The following is a 25,681-nucleotide window of genomic DNA, read 5'->3' as shown; positions in this document are numbered from 1 at the left end:
TTGGCCCAGAAGTCCCCGGTATTGCGACGTTTCGCCGTAAAATATTTCCAACTCCACACCCATGAAAGGCACGTGTGTGTGTGTGTGGAGTTGGGATGAAATTGAATGGCGCTGCCAACTGGCGAATGCAATCGGATTGAAATGTGCAATTTAATCCATGTCTAAGGATGCCCGAAACCAGTGCATCAAACCCAAACCACATCGCGCTGAGCAAGGGTACACAAAAATTACGAAACACACAACAAACTTTCAGCTACTTTCCGTTTTTCTTATCGCTGCTAGAACATACGTGTGTACTGTACGTTCGTTCCAGTGCAGTTTAATTGGATATTTATACACATGTGCGATACGATTCCTTTGGCAACATGCGCCCTTGCATCATCATCGCCGGGCTAACTTGTTTACAGTAGTTTAATACTTTTCGAAATTACTTTAATAGCGAAACGCGAAATTGCCTGCATGATTGCTTTCGGCAAGCGCACTATAAAACTCTATGCAACGAAAGACTACGAAAATGGATACAAAATGGACAGGGCAAGTAGAGTGGAAACAAAAAACTAAAACCATCCTTGACGGCAACAAGAAAGCGAACGGTTAGCAAAAGCTACTAGAACTTGATCCCATCGGGTAACAAGGCCCCCCGTTGAAAGAGGTGATGAGAAATAGTGCAATGATTTTAGATTTTCATTTTCTTCTATCACGCTTCCGACCGTGTCTTAGGAAGCGGGTTCGCCGAACGGCCCGAACTTCCTCGTTCTATGGGCAAAAAGGTTTTACCGGTAGATAGCGAAGTTTAACTCCATGGTGAACGAAAAACTTTACCCTTCGAAGCCGTTTTTGGGGTGCTACAGAGAACGATCAAGTGTATAATTGTGCGCAAAGAGTAGAAACACTGAGTGAAATATCGCGAAAACAGACAACGGTGTAGTAAACATAACGAAATAGCAAACAAGTAATGGGAGCATGAGGGTTAGAACGGGAGGTACTTTTAAAAAACTGTAAAATATCAGATTTCTGCTGAAGTAGCATGATGAGAATTAATTTAGAATATGTTTTTTTTTTTCATTTTCATTTTTAAATATGCGGAGTGAATATTTAATATTTAAAATATTTATTTTAAAAATGAATACTTTATAAAATTGTGAGAGGAACGCTCAAACACGCACTGGGTTCAAACCTCAGTACGACTTTAGACCACAAATTTTTCCCATGACTAACTGTTCAGTTAATTGGCTAAAAAGCGATAAATGCATTAAATTCCAATTAATATAATTTTACTGCTATCGAGGACTGAATAGGGTTATCCCTTTTAAAAACATTTTTCAAATTTACTTAAAAGTGTTTTTTTTTAATAATGCAAATAAATGCAAATACTATTCTAATTACCCAACATTCTGTGCTAAAATACCGTTCGATTCATAACGGCCACAGTATAATGGTCTAAATATTACCACAGTTGAAATTTCCCTTGACAACTTACAACGCCGGTTTGTTTACATCTGCCAAACGCACATGGGCAAAATTGAAAGTGCTTGTTGTTAAAAATCCAAAACAAAACCTTCCCATACCATGTCTGATGCAGCCGACTTTATAGGTAAAGTTCCGTTTAAAGTGTCCTAAATACCATTATTTAAACGAAATCATTCATTCTACCAGCGCTTGTTCTTAAATATGAGCAATCCGACACCCACAGTCATCAGATATTCGTGAAGGAAAATGCATCCAACGCCACATGTAAACAGAAACCTGCAGGTCGCACATTGTACGTCCTCAACGTGCCACCGTACGCAACGGAAGAAGCGCTACAGCAGGCATTCTCATCTGCAGGAGAAATAGAACGTGTCGTGCTGCAGGAAAAACCCTCCAACAAAGAGTCCGCACCGATTGAAATCATGGACAAAGATGCATTCTGCTTCAAAGTGGCTTATGTGGTGTTTGCCAAGCCAAGTTCTTTGAAAAAACTTCTTCGAAAGAGAGAAATCAACCCGCTGCACACCGAAGAAAAGCCGTTGCTTACCGGTTTACAAAAGTGGACTACAGCGCATCAAAAACGCACTCCAGACCCGGTCGTATTGCAGCGGGAAATTGATGAGTACATGGAATCGTACGATAAGAAAGTAGAGGAGGCGAAGGCAAAAGAAAGCAGTAACACAGCCGATGAGGATGGTTGGGTGACGGTATCGAAGAAAAACGCGGGCGTATTTGCGCAGAAACAAATGGTCGTTCAGAAGCTGGAGAAAAAGCTCGACAATGACCGGACGACAAAGGAGTTGAAGAATTTCTACACCTTCCAGATACGGGAATCGAAACGGGATGACATTATCAGCTTACGGAAAAAGTACGACCGGGATTTGAAGAAGATGGAACAGATCAAGAAAGCGAAACGATTCAAACCTTATTGAGCAGGGCTTTGAATGGTGTTTTAAACGGAAAATAAAACACCTCTTTTCGTTTGATTCATTCCACTTGATTACCTTAATTGTTTTTATTTGCATTAATGACAATTTGCAGCAGCTTGTTCTTGCCTGGCAGTGCTTCCAGCCGAAACATTAGCTGCGTGATGTTACCAAAGATGCAACGCGACGTGAGTCCTACCTGGACGGCTTGAGCAAACCGTTCCAAGCAGTTCTGAAGATTCTCATCATCCAGTGATTGACCCTGCTTGGTTAGACTCTCCGTTTCTGCCTGGATTGTGTTCACTATAACCATTAAATGTTGAGCGTTGATCGGCTGTAAGGTTGGTGGTATCGTTACGGGTGGTGTCGCTTCCAACAAGCTTTGCAGTACGGCAAGATGAAGTTTACTGTATAGCTCCTGTTTACTCGTAACCAGCAGCGAAAGCACACACCAACGGATGAGACCAGCAAGCGGAGTTATCACCGGCATCGCGATGGCCCCACTAGGAAGAGCCAGCTGCTGCTGGGAAGCAAGACAAAGGGAAGGATTCTCCGACACCCAGTCCGTAATCACGTCCAGCAAAAGATCAGGAGGTGGGATGAGTTGCGATTTTGTCGTCCCATTTAGATACAAATCTGTCACGGCCGTCATAAGGTTGGCGGCAAAGCGTGGTGCTACCAGCGGTAATGATTTCAGCTGTTCGGAAGAGTTTTTCGAAAAGATAACAAAATCCCGCACGATACACTGCGCCAACTCTAGGCTAGCTGGTGAAGTGCATCCCAGCTGCTGCATCCAAGTTCCTGCCGCACATAGTAGAGGTGCAATCGAACCCGACACTGCCGTACTAATCAGCTTATTCAGAACACTTGTTCGCACGTTCGACCCACCAAACAGTGACAAGAACACCGCATTACGAGTAGCATCCGGACCGGGACGGGAGAAGAATTCGCACAACACCAGCACTAGCTGAAATTCTTCGATTGATGAAAGGCGCGGTTGCTGGGTGGTTTGTTTTGAAAATTGAGCACCGCGTGGCTCATCGCGACGCTCGCGAAATACGAATTCCGCAATCAAGTCCATGGCCATATCATGTTTGTTTCGGTTAATGATGAGATTTTCTACAAAGGTAATCTAGGCATTAATTTTCTCCATTCTTTCTTGTACTCGCGCGTACTCACCTATGATTGGTAGAGCATCCCTGGCCATATCAGGAAACTCCGACTTCCGCAGCATATTGCGCTCTTGGTTCGTCATTTCCCTTGCCTCGCTATTGCACGATTATTATGCACAAAGATTAATTTCTAAATTAAATGTACAAATTCCCGTGCCAAGCTGCGTATTTTTGTTGTTCTGCAGTAAAGTGTAAACATCGCACTGTCAACAACTGTCACGATTCGCCGCTCGGAAATTGTCAAAGTTTCCCTCTCTCTCTCTTGCGCGCTAGCTTTTTCTTTCTCTCTCACATATTTTCACAACAAACACAAACATACAACAAACCAAAACCAAATTTAGGTGACGCGACGTGATGTGAAAAGTTATGCGGTAGTTTTCGGTGCTTAATCCCTTAATTTAATAGAACATTAAGTTGGTATTCAATGGTTGCTCTTTTGAAAACAACCGCTAAAGTGTAAAGTGTGTATTTTGAGTGTACAGAAAGTGCAGTGGGTGAATAATAAAACTTTTAAATTGTGAATACAATTCGCGTGTGTTGTGTGTGCGTCCCAGTTACGCATTGAAAATTGTAGTTCAATGATGAATAACAATGGATTTAGTACCGGGGAAGAAGATTCCCGTGGGCCGGCGGATCAAATCTGCTGCTTGCTGGACGACGGAGAGCGTTGCCGGAAGCAAGCTGGTAACGCTTCCTACAGCAAGCGAATTCAGAAGACGGTCACGCAACGAAGGCTGAAGCTTAGCATCGACAGCCATGTAAGGTTATCTGCCGCATCTACGAATTGTGGTTCACAAAACCCACCGCTCCCCCCAAGGTCATTCGGTAATGCTTTGTTTGGCATGCGTTTCATTATTAACAGGCACGACATATCTACATCTGTGACTTTCACAAAGCGCGAATACAGTGCGCACGTACGAAAAGACGCCGCCGTGACTCGGAGGACGATAGCAACGAGACCGATACCGACCTGCCGGAGGTGGATCTCTATCAGCTGCAGGTGAATACGCTGCGAAGGTACAAACGGTTCTATAAAGTGTCTACGCGACCGAGCAGCAACAAAGCGCAGCTATCGGAGGTATGTTTCTGTGCGATGTGGCGTGCGTGCGCATTACAAAAAACACCAGACGCTTCCTAACGCGTGTGCTTTCCTTCCCATTTTTAATGCAGACAATCATGAAGCACTTCAAGACGATTCCGATTAAGGAGAAAGAAATTCTCACCTACTTCATCTACATGGTGAAATCGAACTCGAACAAGCTGGACCAGAAAAATAATGCCAGCGCAGAAGCCACCTGAAGGTAGTGTACGGTAGTAACGGGTTGGGATCCATCGTTATGGGTCTCCGTCACAGCGGTGCATCACCGAAGTTGTGGCTTCCTGCTCACATCAGTCGCCGCGATAAGGGGACAAGCTGATCGTTTACAGAAACAAAATCAACGTTTGTCGTATTGTGCCGTTTTATATATTACTAATAATTTTTTTTAACGCTTTTACTCAATCGATACAATGTTCCGATTGTGTGGTACTTCCTGTCCCGTGTTCCCGTGAAACTTGACCCCTTTCGGTTTAACGAAATGCGTATCGTGAAAGTTTCCTGCGTTACGGGATAGCGTCAATAAAATGTAAATCACACATGAGCTGATTTTAGTGCGATTATCAAGAGCAAATCGTTCAGGTTCGTTAACTTTGTATTACCCAGTTTTATCGATGACATTGTACAATTGTTGTTTAAGTCAATTTTATTACAAGAGCAGCTTCAATCAGTTTCGTTATTATATGATGCAATAAAAACATTTTTTTATAAACTCTGCTTTAATTGAGTCTAATTTCGCTATCTCTCTGTAACCTTAACATTTTCAATTTCTTGAATTTTAAATTGTTTTACCTTGTTATTAAACAACAGGTCATTTTCTTTCTCCAACTTCATTCTATTTCTACGCGTCATTACCAAAATAATTGTGGAAGTGTTTAAAATTTAATTTGATAATCATTTCAGTCGTTTACAACGTTTACCGTCCCTTATTTACGCTGCCGAAAATAGGTACACAGCCTGCGGAAAACAGGAACAAAACCAATGTTGACATTTTCATGAATATTGCACATAAAACGCATTAAAATCACGAAAATAAGTATGCAGAAATACTACGAAAGTTTATTAATCGGAATAACATCACTTTCAAATACAAAGATTGCAAATATAGTTGTTTTTTCGTTTTTTGCTTTACGGCTGCACTAAGCCGCCGAAAACTGGAGTAGTTACCCTACATATTTGCCATTTATTGAGGCATTTTGAACAGGAAAATGAAGGATAATTTACAAAAAAAAACGATCATTTTAATCAAGGTTAAATTACGGAAATAAGTAGACCCGGACAAGCATCTGCATTTATAGCATTGGACGATGACTGATAGATCGCTGCTTTACTACAAACAAAACTTCTCATTTAACGTCTTACAAATGGGACTCAAAATTCCACTAACTAACCACTCACCATTCCACGTTGAACAAACACAAAACAAATTGTGTAGAAACACCTGGGGAACTGCAACAAGGAAACGCAGACTTCGTCTCAGTTTTAAGCTTGCATTGTTAAACTTTAATTAGTTTGCAACTGTTTCTTCGCTGCCGTCACACATTTAGCCATGGTGGGCGAAGCTCGCGTAATCGGATCGGTCATGAAAAAGTCTGCTAGCTTTTTCTGCACCACATCCACCTTGCTATTATCGAATTGCACCGAAGCGTTCTTTAGTAATGCGTCCGCGATGGCGAAGAAATTGGACGCCTCCAGCCGTCCGTAACGCACGAGATGCGGCGCAATGTCTTCCATGCGGGAACGCAGATCGTCCAGATTATCGTACGGCAGCGGAGCACCAGCTACCTCCGATAGGGCGCGCAAAATCTTCCAGTCTTCGCGTGCAAGCCCCGGTGGCGTAACAGCAACCAGCGTCTGCTGAGCTCGGCCTTCCGTGTTCACGTACGTGCCCTGCTTCTCCGTGTACGCAGCACCAGGCAGAATGGCATGGGCCATTTGTGCACCCGCATCACCATGATGCCCTTGGTACACGATGAAACAATCTTTCGGTAACTTTTCCTTATCGACCATGCCGGCATCAGCGCCCAACAGGAACAGGACCTTCGGTTGCATCTCAACAGCGGCATCGACGCCCGCCGTATAGCCAACGTCCAGGGCGGCCGTTTGCGCTGCGTTTGTCTGCAGTACGTTCCATACCTTCCAGTTTTTCTGTACAAAACAATTGAGCCATTTTGAGTTTCTCTATTTCATTTAACCGTAAGGTTCTAGAGAGCCACTTACGTCTGCCGGTGACAACGAGTTAGCGAATACGTGGAGTGCAGTAAGGAAAGACAAACCATCCTTTCGGGCAAGTTGATCGGCACCGACGATGATCAGGGGTTTCTTAGCCTCCTTCAGCTTCTTGGCGAATGGATGGTGTCCGTTTGCGATGTCGCGGATCAGCGAGGTATCGCTTCCGAGATGCTAAACACATATTTAGAAGAAGAGTTATGTTAAAACCTTATCCCATGAAGAAACAATTCATACACCAAACGGTACTTACCTCGTACTCGTAAGAAAGATTGACCTTCGGTCCAATCAGTGCAATGTTTTGATCGTTATGGATATATCCCTTCCTCAAACGGGTGTTCAGAAGTGGTGCTTCATAGCGGGGATTCGTACCGACAAGCAGTACGAGATCCGCTTCCTCGCAAGCAGCGATCGATGAGTTGAGCAGATAGCTTGAACGGAAGTCCGTACCCGATCCGTCAGTGGGGAACTTTTGCTCAGTGCAGAGCGTTTCCGATCCCAACCGGTTCAGCAGATCCTTCAACGCAACCAACGATTCGGCATCAACCAGCCCACCAGCAACGGCCGCCACCTTTCCCTTTGGTGCTCCACGTAACGCTTGTGCGATCGTAATCAGCGCGGATTCCCACTCGACTGGTTCCAGCTCACCGTTCGGATTGCGCAGCATCGGTGCGATCAGCCGCTGTCGCTTCAAACCATCGCAAGCGAAACGCGACTTATCCGACAACCATTCCTCATTGATTTCGTCGTTTTCACGCGGCAAAATGCGCAGCACTTCGCCCGTACGCGTGCTCACAACAATATTGCTGCCGACCGCATCCAACACGTCGATCGACTCGATCTTACGAATTTCCCACGGACGTGCGACGAAGCTGTACGGTTTATTGGTCAGCGCACCGACCGGGCACAGATCAATCACGTTACCCGACAACTCGGACAGGAAAAACTTTTCCACGTACGTGCCAATCTGCATATCATTACCGCGGCCTGTCGTGCCGAGATCATCGACACCGGCCACTTCCGATGCGAAGCGGATACAGCGCGTACAGTGGATGCACCGTGTCATGATGGTTTTAATCAGCGGACCAATGTCCTTGTCCTCGACCGCCCGTTTGCCGGTGTGGTGGATATCTGTAAAGCGCGATCGATCCGAACCAAATGCCATCGCCTGGTCCTGCAGATCACATTCACCGCCCTGGTCACAGATGGGACAGTCGAGCGGATGGTTCATTAGCAGGAACTCCATTACACCCTCGCGAGCTTTGCGCGTCATTTCGGAGTTCGTCTTTATACGCCACCCTTTCATCACCGGCATAGCGCAGGCAGCGACTGGTTTCGGTGATTTTTCCACCTCCACCAAACACATACGACAGTTGCCGGCTACCGCCAGACGCTCGTGATAGCAGAAGCGCGGTATCTCCACACCAACTTGTGCCGCAGCCTTGTGTAAACAAAAGAGAAAAAAGAAATATAAAAATTACTATACCAACAAATACCAACATGCTGGATGCTTTCCAACCCGGTACCAGTTTACCTGTAGTACGGTGGTACCCGGTTCCACCATCACGGATTGATCGTCCACAAAAACTTCAATCTTTTCTGGCGCCTTGGCCGGTGTAGTGGCCGACGTGCGCACTATCGTCTGCACTGGGAACCGGGCCCCGAAGGTAAGGGCCCGACTAACTGGAACTCGCAGCATTGTTCTGGAAATAGCGAAAACGTTAGATACGGGGGAAAACACCTGATCGAAGCTAGCCGAAAGCCGTAGAAAAATTACATAATTCACATGAATTTTCGCGAGATGGCGTAAACAAACGTACACTACGGTGATGCAAAATGAAACGAAAACGATCGTGCTTGCACTTACTGGGGCTATCTGCTAGCAATGCGGCGGTCTAGCACTCGAGGATAGATAAGAATACGGCAAAAATTGTCTTTTTCGTTTTCAAGTATTTCGATCGCAGAACAAAAAATGTCCAGATCCTTGACGTTTTCAATTTGGAAAACAAACGAAAGACAGGCAGCTGTCAACAGCTGCCAAAGTGGCTAGCAAAGGTGGTGTTCTCGTATGGAAGAATATCCTGTAAATTATTTTTTCTTTATATAAAAAAGAAATTAAAATTCACGCATTCACATGTCGTGAAAAAATTTAACAATTTTTTTATATCTAAATATAAATACCATTTCCGATACATTTTTTCGTAAGTTCTTATTTCGTAGGCCCTAAAAAATTCGTTTCTGGCGATGAAACCGCTTCCCCTTACCTTTTTGTAGCAACCTTGGACCGCACAGCAAATGCATCGCACAAAAACAGCAACACAAAACGCAAAACGCTGTTGCTATTCGTACGAGTAGGATGTGTTTTGTGCGCGCGCTTAAAAACTTCTCGTAAAATGAAGAAAATACACTGGTGAAATAATTGCCTAAGTTTAAAGGAAAACGTGACGATCTATCATTATTCTTGTTGAACTCATTCTAACTAAACATTCGCGCTGTATGGTTGAAGTGGCCACCGCAAGTGATACAAACGGAAACAGTCGAAACGCGCGCCGAAAAAGTGCATCGTTCAAAAGCGGTGATGCGTTGCATTTCGCAAGATTCGCCCGCGAAAAGAGTAAAACTAAAACGTGTGTGATGTAGGCGTGGAACCGTTGTTCGTTGGAGTCCGCAAAATCGACACCGAAAAAAAAACATGTGAAAAGAAAGTTTCCATACGGTTCCGTTGCATACGCACCCAGGCCCGTATTGCAGGCTGCGTGTATCGAGCTCGTACATTTGATTGCGTTCCCGCAGCACGCGGATCAACCCGAGCTTCCTTAATCGGGGACGCATAATCGGAAAATGATGGTGTAGTGATTGAATCATAGCAACCCTACAGAATTGTGTATAATGCACCCCATCACCCGATCATCGTGTGTGGAGGAAGAACGTACAACAGAACTTTGTACCGTACGTTGATCGATAAGAGCCAGGGAATAGCTTCGGGCATGGATTGTGTGCCGGAACCGAATCGAATAAATACGCACCACAGCTAGACATGGGATTACAGTACGCGGCGGACAACAATTCAAGTGTTATCGCGTGAAAGAGTTTGCTTCTGCTTTTAGTGAAAAGTTCGAACAAAAACCCGAACCGCATCGCGTCTCGCGACTCACTGACACACTTTTGCCGCGGTTGCCAACAAAAGGTCTTTGGTATCCACCGGCAAGACAAACGGTGGTGAGTCAGTCCGCCAACGACGACGACCAGTGAAGATTCTCTTTTGTGCTTTACCGTGTTTATCTGTGCAGTTTTTTTTTTTTTTTTCGTGCAAAACTAAGATCAAACGATTCGTGGCGTTTCCTGGAATACGCCGGAAACGTAAAGAAGAGAAAGGTTTTTCCACCACGGTTGGGTAGTTGAGGAACCGTGCGAACCAAAGCAAAGTTAGTCGGGTATTCTAACAATTCGTAGTGAAACACTTTTCCAACCATGGTTTCCGTTGGTGGGAAATTGCTCCAGTCGCCGGGCTCGCGGATGCTCATCATCTTGCTGCTGCTGCTCATCCAACACCGACCGGCTAGTGCCGACGGTAGCCTGTTTGACAACTTCATCTCACAGCTCATGACGACGGCAGCAACGGCACAAAACTTCCTCGAAGACGCATACGATCAGAGGCAGGGCCGTGGCACGGAACCACCATTACTCCCACCGTCATCAGATTCACTTTCGCCCGTACTCATTCCGGTTGGGAGTATTGATCTAGCCGATCAACCAACAACACCGCCAACTACGACCACATTTGCAGCTGGCACTACAACGACGACGACGACGACGACAACAACAACAGCTACACATGGAACGCGTGCACCGCTTCCGTTTTGGAATCCGTTTGTTTGGTTGCGCCCGAAGGAGGCCGCCATACCATACAATCCGGACACCGATCTCAGTACAGTGGGTTTTATCTTTAATTACATTTTTTTTTACACAATTTTCCTCTAGTTTTTAGTTGATGAATGTGAGTTGAAGAGATATTTTTAATAATATAAGACAAATCCGTTAAAGGATGTGTTAGTTAATTCTAGGTTAACTGTAGACATTTGAAAGCATTCAAACAAGAACCTCAAACATCCTCAAAGGACCCTTCAAATTCAAATAGGGTCTCTCAAACTAACACTTTAAGTCAATACGTCATCATACATTTAAAGTTAGAGCTTCATAAAGAACGCAACAAAAATATTCTAGATTGTACTTAAAACGTATCACCGGAGTAGAACTTATCGCATGTTTATAGTTCACCATTAGCATTGATGTGCTGCAAAACAAACCACAACAGGAGCACTATATTTGTACCCATAATGATTCATCACTACCATGTGATTCATTTAGCTCCAGCGAAATTAGATTAACAGAAGCAAAAATAAAGCATCCACTACAGGCAGCCTAGGAGCATCGGTTGCATGATTCGGTCCTACGTAGTGCGAAGCATAAAACACGCCAGTAACTGAAAATGGCAACATTTTCCGTACTAGCTTCAGTACGCGTAATCCGCGCTACGGGTTTTGTGCCGCAAATCTTAATCCAATTTGGCCTTGGGTGTAAGCGGCTCGTGCACGGGCTTTTGCACCGGTGTACCGATACCCACCCACGACACGGCTCACTGCTCCGAATGTTCTCGATACGATGAGGCTAATTTAATTGCTCTAATAATTATCACACCCTTCTCACCACCTAGCCGGCCAAGTGAAAGGGGGAAGGAAAACTCAACGAAACATCAAAACGAGGAGAGAATCGAAGCGCAAATTAGATCGTTACTGGAGGCTACTTGCTATGGCGGGCAAGTATGGCAGCAATAGATAAGCAATCGGATGAACGTTATTCTAACGCAGATTTCCCATACTGGATGATCTCCGCAAAAGACCACAAACACTAATCGAAAGCGAAAGATGCATATCATATGAACAGCTGCGATTGAACGATGAGCTCGGGTCCCTGTGGGTATGATAACACGCCATACAGTTAGCCAACTGTTTCGTAACCTTATTTCGAATGTTTGAATAATGTATCGTGTAACTTCCATGTACAATCTTGACGACAGGTTCGTGCCGGGCCCGATGGAGGGCAGGTTTGGGCCTCGCCCCCGTATACCGTAAGCTAGGAACAAAATTAATGGACATCATTGCTAACAAATAACGCCCGCCGACCAGACATAATTGCCCCGATCGGAAAGGTAAAGGCTCCGTTCTGTCGACCTATAAAAATAGTATCCATTGAAGGATTTGAAAAGCGTCTGTGCTGTGTGGTGTTCACTGATGTGGTTTGTAACATAAAAACACCACTAAACACTGTGCAACGGCGGGTACCGTCCTACCAGAAGTTGGTTATTTTAGCCGGAAATGAACCATTCCCATCAAAACGAACGGATCACGTAGGTGGGATTGTTTGACGTTACCATAAAACTGAAATACCACCCAACTATCCACCATTGAGGACAGGCGGGGAAAACGAATGCATTCTCTCGAGGAACGTCGGACTTTTCGAACCGAAACAGTGAAGGACGTTGCATTAAAGGGAAACGGTTCCAAATGGAAGCAAATACACAACAGCAATATAGTGCAACGGTCGTCTATTGAAGCTAAAAAGCGACATACGAAGGATGTCCGTGGCATGGGACAATCCGGTTTCCTGCAAAAAATGTATATCGTCCACAAACACATCGGATGCACGACAATGCTGCTGATAGCACGATACGTGGATGTGTTGTTAGCAAATATTATCCAAACGAACGTTCTTTGTTTGTATGAACATTTTAAAATCTTGCTTTTTAATCAGCCGATCGATTGTTTGTGTAGTCCTTAAGGATAACGAAGCATGTATTCTAGTCGCTAACTCGACACAACGAGCGCTTTCGGTACAGACCAGTCCTTTTCCCCCACTGTCACTGTCTTGTGCTACAAATTTTGTATTTGCGTGTTTTGGAACAGCTATCGGGTGACGGGTGGGCTTGGCCACCAGAAACAAGGCCAATCATCATGGTCCGGAAATTGGACCGATAAATTATGGTTCTTTACCAGTCGCTCTAACCGCTGCACGGGCATACGAGCAGGAGTTGTACTCAAACAAAAACGAGGACATTTAAATATGAAATTGTTTCTAGTGAAGTATGGAAAGGTATACAATTTTGGAGGCATCTCTTCTTGAAGGAATATAGCTATTTATCGCGCTATATGGGTGTTTGGGCTTAGGTCATTACGGCAACTTCAAGGATTTTCCGTCGTTACTGTACAGACGCTGAAAAGCAGAAAGGCTTGGCTGTAGGTAATATATGCATAAATTCTTCGTAAGGGCAGTCCGTATCTTTCTGTATACCTTTGCCAGTGATAATAGCTCCAACAGAAAAATAAGGAAAAAAGTACAATCGACGGAACATCCTGCAACGTATTGAATGCAAAGAAAACTGGCTCCCCGGTTTGACATCGCCACAAAGAACTTCTGGCGGCAAAACAACACCGCGGAATCATCGTCGCTGGTCGTACACTGAACGGCTAATGGAAGGACGCATTTTTTTGTGTGTGTGTTTGCCGCTTTTGCTTTTCAAGAAGAATGGCGTGCACGGATGTCATGTTGGGAGGGGTCGTAGCAAAGTAATTGACCGTTTGCATGCATTCAGTCCTTTCGGTTTAAGGCTGTTCCTCCTGACTGTTACGGTGCGAAGGTTCTAGCTAACAGTAGTCAAGGACAAACGGCAAATTTTCTGTGTAGGTCTATAATTTTTAAAAGTCTAAAGAATCGTGCCGTTTTATGGGCTTTAAATTGGGCATTATACAAGTCTGTAGCTAACTTTGGATGATAGGGAACTAAAGCAGGAATAATATTAAGGTCGATCTTGATAAAGTTCTTTTAAAACCTCTTCAAATCATTGATATTTTATTAATGTTACCTTATCGTTAAGTGCCTCTTTTTGTAGGCACAGGACTTTACACAATTATGTATGGTCAACATTTCGTTCATTAGCAACACAACCAAATGTGTCACTGTGGTACATCAATCACAGTGATGCGGGCCATAACATCTATTGACGATAATGTTGCTATCCTTTTGCCTTTGTACTTGCAGCCAGAAATAGCGGTTCGGCACGGATACCAGGCGGAATCACACACTCTCAAAACGGCCGATGGTTATCTCCTAACGCTACATCGATTGCCCTGCGGTCGCATCGGATGTCCGGCCCAAGGTGGCAAAGGTACGGGCCAACCCGTATTCCTGCAGCACGGTCTACTGTCCAGCTCGGCGGACTGGTTGCTGAGTGGGCCGGAAAAGGCACTTGCCTTCATACTAGCGGACGCCGGCTATGACGTTTGGTTGGGAAATGCACGTGGCAATACATACTCCCGCAAGCACGTTAGCTTCAGCAGCGATGAGACCGCCTTCTGGGACTTTAGCTGGCACGAAATGGCGATGTATGATATACCGGCTGAGATTGATTATCTGTACAACATTCGGGGTAGGTAGGCAGGCAGTGCGTTCGAATGTGACGGTGTGTTAATTGTAGCAAATGGTCCATTTTTTTTTGTTCATCCACACACAGCTCTGGAACGCAATGATACGACGCGCAATCTGCTGTACGTTGGACATTCCATGGGTACGACAATGATCTTCGCACTGTTAGCAAGCCGCCCGGAGTACAATGAACGGTTGGAGGCCGTATTTGCGCTGGCCCCAGTTGCCTTCATGGGGCACGTGAAAAGTCCCATCCGTCTGCTAGCACCATTTTCGCACGATATCGAGGTAAGAAGGACATACGGAATCCATTGCATCCTGACCATAGGAGCGCGAGCAGCAAAGTGCATTTTGTTTCGCACGGAACCGATTCCCAATGCCACACTAAATTTCATCCGCATTCTTCGTTCGTGTTTTGTTTCATTTCATTTCGTGTCATACTATTCCTGCCGCTCGTCCATACATATGTCTTCTCGACCCCAATATATCCCGGTCATCCGTATCAGTAGATACCGTTAAACTATTTCGATAACCTTCGTGTTCCCAATTGGGTAGATGGTCTAGCGAATGACATTCTCAAACGACTCTCGTTACGATTGCTGGTGAGTTTTCGTGTTCGCAGGCGCACAGAACGCGTGTACGCGAACATCCATTTTTAAGATTCCTTTCCTCCGGTGGTCCGGTGTTTCTTTCTTTCTCTCTCTCTCTCTCTCTCTTTCACTCCCTCCCCCCTCCCTTGGGATGTGGGTTGCAATGGTGGTGTAACGTATGTCCATCCGGTCGTCGTCCTATTTTCTATCGCATCGTCCTATTGTCTGGCGGGTATTGTGCGTTATGTTTTATCCGTTCCCCACTGGGATTGTCCAGCTTTTTCAGGGCAGGTCACGCACCTTTGGTTGTTTTGTTGTATATCCTTTCCCTTCATATTGACTTTAGTAAGAGAACATGCAATGTATAATTTTGCTGCTTTGATTTATTCTTGTAAATTAAATATTTCGTTAAGCAACGTTATTTGGTATTTATATCCTCAGTTTCTTTATTAAAAGAACTATAGGATCTTTTGTAAATAATTAAAACATTGAAAATGGATTTCCATTAATGCATTCACCCATTTTCATAACTCTCATGGACTTTATCTTGGACTAGGGAGCGTTATGAACATTGTACATTCTCATTTTAGTGGCTTTCATGGGTACATTTTATAAGCTATAAAATGAAACAGCATTCCCCGTTCTTCTATCGCGAACCTTTTTCTCATTACTCACAGATGATACTAAAATTTTTCGGCGGTAATGAGTTTATGCCGCAGAACAAAATCATTCGCTATCTTGCCAAATATGGATGCGAACTGACCGAAGCGGAGAAGTATATCTGTGAGAACACCGTGTTCGTCCTGTGTGGTTTCGACAAGGAGCAGTACAATGCCACACTGATGCCGGTCATCTTCGGTCACACACCTGCCGGTACGTCGACAAAAACGGTCGTTCACTACGCGCAGGAAATTCACAACGAGGGCAACTTCCAGCTGTTCGATTACGGCGAAAGCGAAAATCAACGACGCTATGGACGGGCTACGCCACCGGGCTACAATCTGGAAAATATATCGACACCGATAGCACTGTTCTACGCCAACAACGATTGGTTGGCCGGACCAATGGATGTGGCCAATCTGTTCAACCAGCTGCACCGCACCTCGATCGGAATGTTCAAGATACCGAACGATAACTTTAATCACGTGGACTTTCTGTGGGGAAACGATGCGCCGGAGGTAGTCTACAAGCAGCTTCTTATGCTGATGCAAAGATACAAGTAACACCGTCAGCTAAGCCATATCATGCTACAGAGGAACGGCGAATGAATTCTGTCCAAGGAAATTCAAGCGAGCAACAAAAACTATGACTGCATTTTCATGTTGAAAATCCTAACTGTTAAGACTTCAATGAGTTTAGTGTTGTATGTATAAATAAAAATGGAGCATCGATAATTAACCGCTTTTTATTCTATATTTTCCCCTTCAATATGCGCACGTAATTGATTGAGAAATAACGTGTGATTCAAATAGTGCTCGGTTTGCCCCAATAGTGTATTTACCTTGAATAACAGTGTTCCCCAACACGTGTCAAACATCGTAGAATGTAAGGTTGAATACTTCAGCTGCACCATTTGCTCCCAAGGGCTTGGTGGAAGCGTTCAACCAGCTACTATAGCCCCGGTACCGGGTCGAAAAGTTATTGCAAATCATTCTCAACTGTCAAATCGCATGACACCAAAAAATATTAAAAAAAATCCACGCAAAGTTGCACTGAAACAACTGCACGTATTTTTGTTATAGAAAGAGTTCGTTTAGAGCGCATAATTAAAACCATGTCCAACGCTAACGTTGCAAGCTACCTGGCGGAACAGAAGAAAACCACCGATAAAGATCTAGCGGCCGAATGGACGGTACTGGAAGAGTTGTACAATGAGAAGTAAGTAGCATACAGCCACGCAAAGTGAAGCAAAACAAATTCAACTTTAGTTATCGCTCGCTTCTTGCATTAAACCATGTTGTAACGGTGTATATTTCAACTAAATCTTCTTTCCTTCCCCCGCCAGGCTTTGGAATGAGTTAACCATAAAGTTGGACGCCTTCGTCAAGCATCCTGCCCTACAGAACGAGGAAGCATTGCTTGCCCTGTACCACAATTTCATCGCCTCCTTCGAAACAAAGTACGTTGTCGTACGGATCGGTGTTGTGCTGTATTAATGAAAAATCTTTATTGTTTCTTCAGAATCAACCCTTACGGTTTGGTGGAAATTCTTACGGTCGTAATTTCGTTCCTAACGGATAAGAAGGAAGCCATCGCGTTTCTTGAGAAGCTAAAGGATAAGGTAAAAATCTGCGACCAAGCGGTCTGGATGTGCAAAGTGCTACAGGGGCAGATCCATCTTGAACATCTAAACCAGTTGGATGAGACGAAAAAGATCATCGAAGATCTGAAAGACATTCTCGAGGAAGCGGGCAATGTAACTCCGGTGCATGGTAAATACTACATGCTAGCAGCTAACTACTACCGGTATGTGTGTTTTGTGAATTGAAAATCGACTAGACCGACGCGGTTGACTGCGGTGAGAAGCAATTCATTTAATCTGTTCTATTCTTTCGGTACAGTTTGGTCGGACAGCACAGTGATTACTATCGGTGTGGTCTTCAATTTCTGGGATGCTCTATCGATACCTACCCGAAGGATCAGTGGGCTCAACAAGCTTTCTGTTTAGGTTTAGCAGCACTGCTTGGCGAAGGCATTTACAATATCGGTGAACTGGTAAGTTTAACTGAACTCTACGTAATTTACACCCGCAACTCAACAAAATTCAATATCTTCAATCCAGCTAGCGCATCCAATCCTCGAGTCGCTCAATGGTACAGAAAACGAATGGCTGGTGGAGCTGCTGCGTGCATTCAACTCGGGCGACATTGTAAAGTTCGAACAGATGAAACCGAAATGGAGCTCAATTGCCGATCTAGCCGCCCAGGAGGTAAAGTTGCGACAGAAAATATCGCTCCTCTGCCTGATGGAAATGACGTTCAAGCGGCCTGCCAACAAGCGCACCATCACGTTCGATGAGATTGCGAAGGAGGCCAAGCTACCGATCAAGGAGGTGGAAATTTTGATCATGAAGGCACTGGCCCAGGGACTGGTAAAGGGTGCGATAGACGAGGTGGCGGGCGTCGTGAATATGACCTGGGTACAGCCACGTGTGCTCGATCGTAAGCAGGTGGCCGGTATGGCTTCCACCCTGGACACCTGGATGTCCTCCATCACGTCCATGGAGCAGCTGATCGAAAGCCGGGCGAGTGAAATCCTTACCAACTGAGTGGAAAACGGGCACCACAACACGTGTGCTTTTGTTCATGCTGAAGTTTACACTTTAATAAATTGAATAAGACTCTATATTTCATTATACCGTAAACAATTTTATAGTCAACTATAGCAGCGTTCAGTAGTCTTAAAGCTAGCATATCTTTAGAAGGGGAATCAGGCACGTGTCGTGCTTCTCTTTGTGCGTAGGGATTTGTAGCGAAGAAGAAAAAAACAACATAGAAAGCGAAATGTTAAATGGCGTTCATAAGTGTGGGTACTCTTTCCCGCTGGGGACACTTAAATGTGCAAACAGCGAAGCTTGGTATCGGGAACACGAGAGGCAAACTCGAATGTGACGTGGCGCCGCACTTCCTCATGCGTATCACGCCGTATCCGATGAGGTGTAACGCTACCGATCAGCAGCAGCTCGAGGTTCACATTCGCTTCCGCCACGAACCGACGCACGAGCCCCTCGAGCTCGAACAAATGCTCATCGCACGCGCCCGGCAATTCATCTCGCATGAACATGGCCAACCGCACCAGGTACTCGACATTATGGCCGCTCGGGCCACGGCACTGGACGATTTGGCGTGCCGTTACCAGCAACGGTTCCTCGCCTATCCAGTGTTCGTTCTTGGGCGTTGCGATGTACACGAGCGCCGGAAATGCTTCTCCGCTGATGCCGGACTGTTCGCTTGCTAGCCGGGGATAGAACTTGATGTACTCCGTCATGTATCCGCCGAGTGTACATTCACGCTGCCGCAGATAGTCCAGTGCGTGGTTTCCGGTCACCTTAAATGCACAGCCCCACGTAATACCCTGTGGGAAGGAAGCAAAAACGAAAATTAAAAGTTTGAATTGCGTGCGAAGGGTCTATTTTAAGCGTGCATGTGTTTGCTGTTGTAAGGTTCTACCGTACGCATCGCTAGAACATGGATTTTTCACCGAGAGTATATATGCACGCGCGTTCGCTCTCACGTCTCCATGGAGATGATGTGCGTGTGCGGTTCTGTCTAGCTCAACTCTCGTGGTTCCATACGAGTTAGCTCGATAACTCTTCAGTTGCTTCCCTCGTGGAGCATGCCATGGGAAAAGTCCCCGGGCCCGAGACAGAAATTGTCAGGATGTAACGCGTCCCTCTTGTATATCACGCAGTCAGAAGTTGGAGGAGGAGAACTTCTCCTTCGGCTTAGACATGGTGCAAAAATGCCAGACCTATCTAAAGTAATGTTGAGATTTCTGGTTAAGGGATTAGGACTGGTGAAGGGAGAACTCTCTCCTCTCACTTGCTCCTGTCCCTTCCCATCTCACACAATGGGGCTTACTCAGAAAGAACTGCTCCCTTCTCTCTCCTATTTTTTGCAACATCCCTTTGTCATGCTTTGTTTACATCTCTCTTCATTTATGCCCTTTTTGGTGTGACATTGCTTAAAAACTATATTTTTTGTTAAGAAAATTAATGTATTCTATACTACTATTGAGATGAGACATTTACTTTCAATTGCTTTCTAACTTCGCGCCATGTCTGAAGTCATTTGATATCGACACAACATTATCAAGTTCGGTCCCGCCTCGTTGTGTACATCGTAATTTAATCGCATTCACATTTAGCACCTACTGTGATCGGAAGCCCTATCGTCTATCGTCTGTGTGGGAGCTGAATGCTAGAAATACCCATATCATTACTTACCTCTTTGTCCTCGATTAGAGTGGCCACGCGACCCGGCTACGTAGAGTGGAAACAGATAAAGGAAAAAAAAAGAAACAAACAGAAACCGTGCATTAGATTCCTCCTAGCCACGTAATATTATGCTTGCTGATGCGTGAATGTGCATGCAAATATTCACATGTTTCGTTTGATAGAAAACATGCGGATACCAATGAGTGAGTAATCGGAGTTGCATCTGAAGGATGTCATGACTTAATGATTCACCAGGATCACATACCAAGAGTAGAATTCTTAACTGAATACTAACAGAGTGATGAATCTAATATTAAGTTATTAACAGAAATCGGGATGTGCGCGGACGCACTTCCCGGCTACCAAAAATTGCGCACACGAGTTATCCACATGAGGGATAATCGCAGGGGTCAACCCAACCCAAGTGTGCAATGGCCAGGCCTCGCCCTGGGGGAACCGCCTTCGTGATCACGGTAACCCCTGTGCCAGGTAAGTATGCTTTCTGCCGGTCACACGCACCCACCCCATTCCCGATGCGTATGCTCCGCTAGCGATGGTTAACATTTCACCAAACAAGGATGCTGCAAGGGCGTACGGATCAAGCAACAGGATGCTTTCTACCTGCTACAAGAAGCTAGTGAGGGCAGCACGCTTTTTCGCTAGCAAAAACAATAAACCATACAACAGCCGAGCGCTTATCAGGGTAATTAATAACATTTGCAAACTTGTTGATAACACAATGCGCCTATAGAAACAACACATTTTCATTGGTCACTATATAGTGACGATTATGTCATGCGAATGACACCCACAGTGGAAGCGATTCCTGGTTAAGTAATGTTTAACATTCTTGCTGAACTGGTATCGGCCACATTCCGCACGTGTGTAAAATTCTACTATCAGACAACAACAACAAAAAAGGCAAAAAACACTCAACCACACGTTTCCACCGATACACATACAGGTGTCTCGGTATTATTTCTGTTCTTGTATGCCCCGCTATTGGCGGTGCTTCGAACACGTTGGTACATTTTCGCCATCGAAGTAGGCCCCAACGACATTAACATCGAACGACGCGCGCCATCCAAGTAGGTAGCAGTAGCGGAATTGTTTTTTTTTTTATCAAACCTCTCTCATACACCCATATTGGTGATGTGTTTATTAAGCTGATTAAGCAGACTGACGTGCCAAATGTGCTTTGCTTCGTGTGTGCCCGATGTTTACAAAACACTTCCCATCCCTTTGGCCCCTAAATGGTGACACCTCCCTTCCCTCGTGCCCTTCCCCACTTCCATATGGGGATGGGGGAAGCTAACTAAACGACTCGTGCAATAATCCCTTTTTTTAATAGCGATGTTTGGAGAGCGCGTGCGATGAACAACTACTACAATAAGACTCGACACACACGAGCTCGAAACGCATACTCAAATCGATGGCCGCGTCTCGTATCGGTGTTGGCTTGGTTTTTTTTGTTGCAAATTTCGTTCGCTTCGTATTGTGCGACTTCGTATTGTACGGCACTGATAAAAATAGAACCCACACCCACGTCCGCGACAAAGTAGTTCCTGTGCGCAGGGGACGCACGAATAAAATTAAGTAAAGGAATGTAACAAAAATACGCAGCGAATTGTGTTCTCTCTCGCTCTCTCTCTCTCGATTTTCCCTCGTTTGTAAGTAGGTTTCGGTTTTAAAAACGTTTCAAGGGCTAGGTCTAGGAACGCTGTTAAAAAGAACGCGATGACAGATAAAAAAAGGGTTTTTTCTTGCCGGCCGGTTAATAGTGGCAAGAATGGCGGCTTAATGCTTACCTTCTCCTTCGTCCCACGGTGTGTTACATTGCCCTGCCAGAACCGGCGCACGTATCCGCGTATGTAGCCGGTAATGCATTCGGAGTAATCAAACCCCGGATACCAGCAGAGGGAACCGTATCCAAACACCCACACGCTCGGCATCGTAGTAGGCGCCCCATTTACTACCTCCATCGTTTAGAATCCTTGATCCGTTACCTTAGCAGTTGCGAATTAATCACACCAAACCCGACCCGGTTGCTGTTCCACTTTTATGTTGTTGTTGTTGTTGCTGTTTTGTTTTGTAAACACGATCGATGGTACACCGAGGGTGGGACCCGGCACTGATGGCAAAGTTGAAGGTTAAAGAAAGCGCAATTTTTGCGACACACGTTTTTTTTTCTTCGCTCTGTTGTGTGTCAACCGTACTCAGGCGCTGATGTTGTGACGCGCCGTCCACTAAGTGCGCGCGTGATCGTATGTACTGTAGTAACCGTTGCCGTTTGGTGATGTCGTGCAGGGGCACACTATGCACAATTAATTCATTTTTGATTTCTAATCGTACCGAACCAAACAAAATACGTGTCGCTTTGGGTGTGACCTAGCGGGGAAAGGTGTGGGATTTGTTGTTTTAGACAGGAAACGTCACTTTCTAGTTACTATACTGCATTTTCTAGTTACTACTGCTGCACTCACAAACACACACACGCACCCACACACACTTGAATCTCGTCGTCCAATTCGGCACGGTTCACTTCCGTTTGCGAAGAAACGCACCCTACCGGGCTAGAGTTTTAACTTTGCTAAACGAAACGGCAAATGACGCCGCCGATGTCGGTCCGGATGAGGTAGATAATGTCGCCGCGGTCGGTTCAGTTCCAGCCGGACCGGATGTTGCGTACCGTGCGCTGGTAGTACGGCTGTGGCCGGCACTGCTCGCTCTGTAGCCACTACTGACGCCGCCGTTCTTCGGAAGCTGATGGATATTGGTGCGATTAGTCTGTCCGGTCCGCTAGCGGAAGGCTTCATATTCTGCGGGGAAGAGAGTGACAGAGCAACAAGGAAGAAGAGGGAAAAGAAAAAGTTCGCTTAAGTAAAACAGAACCAGCACACACAAACACACAGCATCAGCAGCAAAACAGAAACGGGAACATAGTCCGGTTAGACAAAGCGCCATCATATCACACGGATTCGTTTTGTACCTTCACACGCGTTTGCCACCGTATGAGCAACGTATGCGTGCCCGTCGGTGGGGCTGTGCGCTAGTGTGCGCGTTGCGAGCGCACGGACACACAGGCACACACCAAACGGGTGTGCGCGTGCCCGTGCACACGGCACGAACAAATTTGTGCCCCACTCCGGTACGGAAGTTTTTATGTTATTTCGCCCACAGTTCGTTGTGTGAAGGTACGCGGTTGAAACTTTTTTTAAAAAATACACACAGAAACAACTTTATAACATAATTCCCACGCCAAAGGAAGCCACACGGATCCTCGGACGGATCAACAAAGATTGCCAACAAAATAGAACCCGATCGCGAGATGAGCTGAACAGGGTTTATCGGTGTGTGAGAGTGGTTTATCTAATAAAAAATTGGCACGAGACTTCGGGGCTTATTATACTACAGCATCCAGCTGTCAAACTATTCAACATCGCAGTAAGTAAGGGGATTTTTTATTGTTTTCGATCGTAGTAACGTATCCCTTTTATCCCATTTGTAACCCACCGCTGATTGCAAACCAAAGAAGAAAAAAACGGTTAGCCAAATTTAAACAGCAAAACCCCGCTAACGATGAAACACGCGCGTGCTGCACCGCGAAATCGCGCGAATGAACGCGGATGACACATAATGTTAGCAGCAACAACAACAAAAACCATACACAGAAGATTCATCGCGTTCACGGCGCGCTTCATTGGCGACGTGGACGACCTTCGCTAATATTGCATTTTTCCGCGTGTGGTTCAATGTTTTGCTTCGCAGCTATTTGGATGCAACAATAAGGAGAGCAACATGCACTCACACACACAAAAAAAACGTTGAACTTCGAAGGCACCTTGAACTTGACATTAGTGGCCAAAAAAAAAAAGGATTGGTTCACACTGTAGTACATATTGCTGCCCCCGTCGATGTGGCGCTGCAGCTGCATAACACATCCTTGTACGAAAATGTCCTTTCCCTTAAGGTCAGATGAAAGGGGATTCACCGGTGCTAACTTACCCCATACCACTGCTGACTAGAGCGTACGCCACGCATCTGCATTGTTGGTGCCATGCCGTAAGAAAATCGCTTTTTGCCACCGTTTTTAACACGAAAAACAACCACAGCAACCGTACGGAGACATGATTACCGAACAGGGAAACCAAATGGGATCAGCAAAACAGTAAATAATTAAAAGTAGCACACCGATACGGGCGTGGAATTGTGCTTTTGGGAAGAAACTTTTCACAATTTTCACGTCCAGAAGTGAAGCACAACTTGTTGGGTCACCGTGAAAAGGTTCGGAAAATCACCGACGGGTTGGGTGGAAAGTTTTTCGCACGGCGGTCAACGACAGATGGGGTAGAAAAATGGAATCAACCGAAACGCTGCTAGCCCGAACGATCTGTTCCGTCGCGGTGTATGCTGTTTTCTATTTTGCTTCTCCCCCCATTGAGAGCGCCTGACGCACACGCGCTCGCATTGCCGTGATGTTAAGCACGGTTTACACAGCCAACCGAAGTGGTACGGTTGTCATGGGGATATGTTTAATTTGCAATTTTACATTAATTCCGACGCCACGTTTTTGAAACTTTTTTGACAATTATTTTTAATGTCTTTTTATTACCTTTAATCATTATAAAATCAGTTTTCGAACTAAATTTCTTGGAAGTCAATACAAGTCTTCCACATGTTACCATTACATGTTGCGTTGTGTAAATTGTGCTTTATCGTTTATGCTGCGTGTCCGACACGAGTGCGTTTTCCCCTCAACCGGCTGATGCAATAACGTCATCACTTTTCTCATAAACGTCACGCATAATAAATGCGTGCCAATTGTTTGCAAAAAAAAATCATTTTCTATAACCATCTCTTTTACATCGTTGTGCCCTTCATTCCTTGTATTTGCACGGAACAAAATTATGCTTCAGCAATAAGGTTCGCATCATAAAACATAATACACAATTGCTCTCTACAGCAAGCCCTTATCGAGTTTCTGCTCTGTATTGTGTGTTTGTATATGTTTTTTGTCTGTTTCCTCTCTTTTGTACTGCCTACTGTGATGGTTGCGCTGTTTCACACATGCTCTGAGCGTCTCGCAGCATCATGGAAGCAGCATGCGTATGTACGAAGCATAGATGAGGGAAAAGATGCGAACCGAAATGTTAACCATCGCTAGCGGAGCATACGCATCGGGAATGGGGTGGGTGCGTGTGACCGGCAGAAAGCATACTTACCTGGCACAGGGGTTACCGTGATCACGAAGGCGGTTCCCCCAGGGCGAGGCCTGGCCATTGCACACTTGGGTTGGGTTGACCCCTGCGATTATCCCTCATGTGGATAACTCGTGTGCGCAATTTTTGGTAGCCGGGAAGTGCGTCCGCGCACATCCCGATTTCTGTTAATAACAATATAACTAACTAAAATTCTTAAAATGTAAAAAGTGATATTTAACAATTATGAAGTAGAAAACGGTTTTCAAGCTAAAAATTCCATGTGAAATTTTAAAAATATTACGAATGCCAACCATTTTACAGATTGTCAGTAAAATTTATCTCAGTTTTTATTAAATCAGGTGAAAAACTTACGAAGACTTCACAGCAGAGGCGGATCATCCACCACGCAAACTAAGCGGCCGCTGGCGGGCCCGGGGCTAAAGGGCTAAATTTTTTGGCGCTTGAAGAGTTCAATATGCATGTCTTACAATATTGTAACACTTTACTAACTTTCTTTCGCCGGTTGTGGGGCCTCCCCCACCCCAATTGATGTATCCGATATATGATGATGTGAATTTGTTG

General features: G+C 45.1%; 7 protein-coding genes and 2 non-coding genes across 10 annotated transcripts; 5 read left to right on the top strand and 4 right to left on the bottom strand.

The window, feature by feature from the left end:
• The first annotated feature begins 1,460 nt into the window (after positions 1 to 1,460).
• LOC125763113 (ribosomal RNA-processing protein 7 homolog A) lies at positions 1,461 to 2,465 on the top strand. Its single transcript, XM_049425949.1, has 2 exons — positions 1,461 to 1,594; positions 1,657 to 2,465. Exons 1-2 carry the CDS (start codon positions 1,570 to 1,572, stop codon positions 2,400 to 2,402), a joined length of 771 nt encoding a protein of 256 aa, XP_049281906.1. The 5' UTR covers positions 1,461 to 1,569; the 3' UTR covers positions 2,403 to 2,465.
• A 10-nt stretch (positions 2,466 to 2,475) lies between these two features.
• LOC125763097 (integrator complex subunit 15) lies at positions 2,476 to 3,823 on the bottom strand. The gene is made up of 2 exons (XM_049425922.1): positions 3,576 to 3,823; positions 2,476 to 3,515 (listed from the first exon to the last, which is right to left on the bottom strand). Exons 1-2 carry the CDS (start codon positions 3,649 to 3,651, stop codon positions 2,476 to 2,478), a joined length of 1,116 nt encoding a protein of 371 aa, XP_049281879.1. The 5' UTR covers positions 3,652 to 3,823.
• A 67-nt stretch (positions 3,824 to 3,890) lies between these two features.
• On the top strand, positions 3,891 to 5,370 carry LOC125763132 (histone deacetylase complex subunit SAP30 homolog). Its single transcript, XM_049425971.1, has 3 exons — positions 3,891 to 4,326; positions 4,431 to 4,646; positions 4,739 to 5,370. The coding sequence occupies exons 1-3, from the start codon at positions 4,147 to 4,149 to the stop codon at positions 4,865 to 4,867; spliced, it is 525 nt and encodes a 174-aa protein (XP_049281928.1). The 5' UTR covers positions 3,891 to 4,146; the 3' UTR covers positions 4,868 to 5,370.
• A 329-nt stretch (positions 5,371 to 5,699) lies between these two features.
• On the bottom strand, positions 5,700 to 8,906 carry LOC125763057 (NADH-ubiquinone oxidoreductase 75 kDa subunit, mitochondrial). Of its 2 annotated transcripts, none has more exons than XM_049425831.1 (5): positions 8,671 to 8,906; positions 8,428 to 8,596; positions 7,147 to 8,334; positions 6,885 to 7,067; positions 5,700 to 6,812 (listed from the first exon to the last, which is right to left on the bottom strand). In XM_049425831.1, the coding sequence occupies exons 2-5, from the start codon at positions 8,590 to 8,592 to the stop codon at positions 6,168 to 6,170; spliced, it is 2,181 nt and encodes a 726-aa protein (XP_049281788.1). In that variant the 5' UTR covers positions 8,593 to 8,596; positions 8,671 to 8,906; the 3' UTR covers positions 5,700 to 6,167. The 2 variants fall into 2 exon arrangements, with proteins under 2 accessions (XP_049281788.1, XP_049281786.1); XM_049425829.1 differs by having other exon boundaries at positions 8,761 to 8,906.
• Positions 8,907 to 9,203: 297 nt separating this feature from the next.
• On the top strand, positions 9,204 to 16,360 carry LOC125763076 (lipase 3-like). Its single transcript, XM_049425874.1, has 4 exons — positions 9,204 to 10,826; positions 13,989 to 14,376; positions 14,461 to 14,660; positions 15,640 to 16,360. The coding sequence occupies exons 1-4, from the start codon at positions 10,365 to 10,367 to the stop codon at positions 16,183 to 16,185; spliced, it is 1,596 nt and encodes a 531-aa protein (XP_049281831.1). The 5' UTR covers positions 9,204 to 10,364; the 3' UTR covers positions 16,186 to 16,360.
• Positions 16,361 to 16,561: 201 nt separating this feature from the next.
• Positions 16,562 to 18,329, top strand: LOC125763094 (26S proteasome non-ATPase regulatory subunit 13). Its single transcript, XM_049425910.1, has 5 exons — positions 16,562 to 16,840; positions 16,968 to 17,081; positions 17,144 to 17,428; positions 17,524 to 17,677; positions 17,745 to 18,329. Exons 1-5 carry the CDS (start codon positions 16,737 to 16,739, stop codon positions 18,228 to 18,230), a joined length of 1,143 nt encoding a protein of 380 aa, XP_049281867.1. The 5' UTR covers positions 16,562 to 16,736; the 3' UTR covers positions 18,231 to 18,329.
• Positions 18,310 to 24,323, bottom strand: LOC125763118 (glutathione-specific gamma-glutamylcyclotransferase 1). The gene is made up of 4 exons (XM_049425955.1): positions 23,904 to 24,323; positions 21,707 to 22,717; positions 19,908 to 19,943; positions 18,310 to 19,036 (listed from the first exon to the last, which is right to left on the bottom strand). Exons 2-4 carry the CDS (start codon positions 21,878 to 21,880, stop codon positions 18,515 to 18,517), a joined length of 732 nt encoding a protein of 243 aa, XP_049281912.1. The 5' UTR covers positions 21,881 to 22,717; positions 23,904 to 24,323; the 3' UTR covers positions 18,310 to 18,514.
• On the bottom strand, positions 20,230 to 20,395 carry LOC125766688 (U1 spliceosomal RNA). Its single transcript, XR_007418697.1, has one exon. It is a non-coding gene; the product is annotated as a U1 spliceosomal RNA (small nuclear RNA).
• A 789-nt stretch (positions 24,324 to 25,112) lies between the features above and the next one.
• Positions 25,113 to 25,278, top strand: LOC125766686 (U1 spliceosomal RNA). Its single transcript, XR_007418695.1, has one exon. It is a non-coding gene; the product is annotated as a U1 spliceosomal RNA (small nuclear RNA).
• The last annotated feature ends 403 nt before the right edge of the window (positions 25,279 to 25,681 follow it).

The sequence above is a fragment of the Anopheles funestus genome, chromosome 2RL, assembly GCF_943734845.2.
Source record: "Anopheles funestus chromosome 2RL, idAnoFuneDA-416_04, whole genome shotgun sequence".
NCBI classification, from domain to species: Eukaryota; Metazoa; Arthropoda; class Insecta; order Diptera; family Culicidae; genus Anopheles; species Anopheles funestus.
This window is presented reverse-complemented; position numbering and strand designations above follow the sequence as displayed.

Coding starts and splice junctions, on each gene's coding strand:
- LOC125763113 (XM_049425949.1), top strand. CDS start 1,570: ATGTCTGATGCAGCCGACTTTATAG. Junction 1,595..1,656: donor TGATGCAGCCGACTTTATAG/GTAAAGTTCCGT, acceptor TCATTCTACCAG/CGCTTGTTCTTAAATATGAG.
- LOC125763097 (XM_049425922.1), bottom strand. CDS start 3,651: ATGACGAACCAAGAGCGCAATATGCTGCGGAAGTCGGAGTTTCCTGAT. Junction 3,516..3,575: donor GGATGCTCTACCAATCATAG/GTGAGTACGCGC, acceptor TTACCTTTGTAG/AAAATCTCATCATTAACCGA.
- LOC125763132 (XM_049425971.1), top strand. CDS start 4,147: ATGATGAATAACAATGGATTTAGTACCGGGGAAGAAGATTCCCGTGGG. Junction 4,327..4,430: donor AGCTTAGCATCGACAGCCAT/GTAAGGTTATCT, acceptor CATTATTAACAG/GCACGACATATCTACATCTG. Junction 4,647..4,738: donor ACAAAGCGCAGCTATCGGAG/GTATGTTTCTGT, acceptor TTTTTAATGCAG/ACAATCATGAAGCACTTCAA.
- LOC125763057 (XM_049425831.1), bottom strand. CDS start 8,592: ATGCTGCGAGTTCCAGTTAGTCGGGCCCTTACCTTCGGGGCCCGGTTC. Junction 8,335..8,427: donor CGGGTACCACCGTACTACAG/GTAAACTGGTAC, acceptor TGTTTACACAAG/GCTGCGGCACAAGTTGGTGT. Junction 6,813..6,884: donor ACTCGTTGTCACCGGCAGAC/GTAAGTGGCTCT, acceptor TGTTTTGTACAG/AAAAACTGGAAGGTATGGAA.
- LOC125763076 (XM_049425874.1), top strand. CDS start 10,365: ATGGTTTCCGTTGGTGGGAAATTGCTCCAGTCGCCGGGCTCGCGGATG. Junction 14,377..14,460: donor TTATCTGTACAACATTCGGG/GTAGGTAGGCAG, acceptor ATCCACACACAG/CTCTGGAACGCAATGATACG. Junction 14,661..15,639: donor CATTTTCGCACGATATCGAG/GTAAGAAGGACA, acceptor CATTACTCACAG/ATGATACTAAAATTTTTCGG.
- LOC125763094 (XM_049425910.1), top strand. CDS start 16,737: ATGTCCAACGCTAACGTTGCAAGCTACCTGGCGGAACAGAAGAAAACC. Junction 16,841..16,967: donor GAAGAGTTGTACAATGAGAA/GTAAGTAGCATA, acceptor TTCCCCCGCCAG/GCTTTGGAATGAGTTAACCA. Junction 17,082..17,143: donor ATCGCCTCCTTCGAAACAAA/GTACGTTGTCGT, acceptor TTGTTTCTTCAG/AATCAACCCTTACGGTTTGG.
- LOC125763118 (XM_049425955.1), bottom strand. CDS start 21,880: ATGGAGGTAGTAAATGGGGCGCCTACTACGATGCCGAGCGTGTGGGTG. Junction 19,944..21,706: donor ACCGTGGGACGAAGGAGAAG/GTAAGCATTAAG, acceptor CACTCTACGTAG/CCGGGTCGCGTGGCCACTCT. Junction 19,037..19,907: donor CTCTAATCGAGGACAAAGAG/GTAAGTAATGAT, acceptor TCCTTCCCACAG/GGTATTACGTGGGGCTGTGC.